This window comes from Corapipo altera, unplaced genomic scaffold (assembly GCF_003945725.1).
Source record: "Corapipo altera isolate COAL_440 unplaced genomic scaffold, ASM394572v1 130778, whole genome shotgun sequence".
Taxonomy (NCBI): Eukaryota; Metazoa; Chordata; class Aves; order Passeriformes; family Pipridae; genus Corapipo; species Corapipo altera.
The window spans coordinates 1-2,382 of record NW_020889095.1 but is presented as its reverse complement, the minus strand read 5'-3'; the positions used below and the strand labels follow the sequence as shown (position 1 = coordinate 2,382).

Below are 2,382 nucleotides of genomic sequence, written 5' to 3'. Positions count from 1 at the left end.
GGATGTCCTGGCCCCTCCAGGTGCTGGGAACACAGATCCAGAGGGGGATCATTCCCATTTGGGAGGTCCTGGTCCCTCCAGGTGCTGCAGACAGGATGCCAGAGGGGGGAATCACTCCCTGGGGGGGTCTGGCCCTCACCTGTGTTCATGTAGCCGCCGTGGTTGCCGCCGAAGCCGCCCCGGCCTCTCCCGCGGCCCCGGATGTTTCCGCCCCGGCCGCGGCCGCGCATGTTGGGGGGCGGGGGGGCCTCGTTGTGCATGGGGCCCCCCATCCCGAACCCCGGGTTGTGCTGCTGAGGGCACAGAGAGACACAGAGAGGATGGAGGCGTCACCCAGAGCCTCCCAAAACACCTCCCTCGAGGCGGCTCCGGGATGGCACCGCCTCGGGAAACCGGAGGGGAACAGCCGGAGCCGCGGGGGTGGGACTGGGAACTGGGGAGCCCCCGAACCCAGAGGCTGTTTGCCACAAAACCTGAGGGGGTTTGGGATTGCAAGCCCCAAAATCCACCTCTCCCCACCTGTCTGTACCCCACTCCCAGCCCCAGGAAGGGATCAGACCCCGGAGCCGCCGACCCCCTGAGCTGCGCCCCAGAGCCGTGGAAGTGGGGATTTACTCACTTTGACTGGGAATTTGGGGCCCCCCCTGGCTGGCACGGGGGCTCTTTTCTTCTTGTTCTGCTCGATGGCCACGGGAGCATCCGGGAACAGCTTCTCCAGCGCGGCCAGCGCCGCGTAGGCCTTGGCCACCTTCTTGTTCGAGCCGGCGCCTTGGAACTTCTGCCCGTCCACCTCCACCTTGGGAAGGGAGGAAGCCGCCCGTGTCAGCAGGAAAGGGCACCAAAAGATGGGGCCACTTGGGAAAATGAAGCATTTCTATGCTGCCTACGGGCAATCCCAGAGCTGGGAGTGCTCTGGGTGAGGCTGGATGAGACTCTGTCCCCTGGCCCGTTAATGAGCTTCGAAGGGTCTTTTCCAACCCGAACCACTTGGGTTTGAAGGTTTAAACTCCTGGCAAAGGGGATGAGGTGGCTTCCCAAGCTCTTTTCCTACCCAGCCCGCCCTGGATGGGATGATCCGAGCTCCTGGGAAGGGGATGGAGCCCAGGTGCCCCCTCCTCACCTCCATGACAAAGCGCTTGTCGTGGCTGCCGCCCGTCTCCGAGATCAGCTCGTACTTCAGCCCGCGCCGCTTCTCGTTCAGCTCCATCACGGGGTTCTTCCCGTGCTTTGTCAGGATTGGTCCCTGCTGCTTCACGTTCTGCAAGGGGAGAAGGGTGGTTGAAACCCCAGAGGAAACCCTGGAGCTGCTTCTCCCGACACATCCTTTGGGAAGCGACGCCACGAAGCCACATCTGCCTCGGGTTTTACCCGTGACCGCGACCCAGAGAACCAACGGTCAACCCCGAGGCCGTGTCCCTTGCCCCCCAAGGTTGTGTCCCCACCCTGAGGCCGTGTCCTCCCCACTGTGCTCACCTCGGGGGTCTGATCTGCCGGGGGCGAGGCCGCCGTGGGCGTCGACACCGTTTCGACGACGGGCGGAGGAGCAACGACCACCGGTTTCTGCTCCGTCTCCTCCGCCGACTCATCGCCCTTCCCGGAGTCTTTGCCTTCCACTCCGGTGGGTAACCCCATGTCTTGCAACACCTGGAGAGGCGGAACAGGGTCAGGGGCCTTGCTTGGCTCCAGGGACTCCTGCCTGCCCCACCCACCAGACCCCGGTGCTTGGCATTCCCAAATCCCGCGGGCGCTCCCCGAATCCCACGGGCGCTCCCCGAATCCCACGGGCGTGACTCTCCGTGCCCCCATTTCCAGCCCCACACCTGCCTGTGCCCCCATTTACACCCCTCCCCACCCGAGCAGACCCGAGCGCCCACCGGGGCCGAGCTGCTCCCGCCCCATCCCGGGGCTTTCCCGGGGTTTTTCCCCCCCGACCCCCCCCCTCACCTTGACGGCCACGTGCAGCTTCGCCGTCTTCTTGGAGGGCCCCGAGGCCTCGAAGGTGCTGCCGTCGATCTCCACGGACATGGTGAAGATGGGGGCGTGCACGGGGCCGGTCTGGGACACCAGCTTGTACTGCAGCCCCGGCTTGAGCTGGTTCAGTTTCATCAGGGCGTTCATGGCCTGCGGTGGCTCCAGCTTCTCCTCTGGGGGAAGAACCCACGCGGCGCTTGGCGGGCGCTCGTCTGCCCGAGAGGACGCAAAAGTCACCCCAGACCGGCACTTCCCGGCTCTGGACCGGTGGCAATTGGGGATCTTTTATCTCAGAGCAGCCCTGATGGGCCTTTGCCACTCCCAGACCAGTCTTTTCCCGTGCCGGACTAGTTCCTGTCAATCTTTCCCATTCCAGACCAGTTCCCATTGGTCTGTTCCCATTCCAGACCA

General features: G+C 64.6%; 1 protein-coding gene across 1 annotated transcript; it reads right to left on the bottom strand.

Moving 5' to 3' along the window:
- Positions 1–115: 115 nt before the first annotated feature.
- Positions 116–2,230, bottom strand: LOC113942147 (interleukin enhancer-binding factor 3-like; the record flags this gene model as incomplete). Its single annotated transcript, XM_027633287.1, has 5 exons — positions 116–293; positions 620–796; positions 1,121–1,258; positions 1,474–1,644; positions 1,945–2,230. Coding segments are annotated over 5 exons (950 nt in total), but the record flags the coding sequence as incomplete, so codon positions are not given.
- Positions 2,231–2,382: the final 152 nt, after the last annotated feature.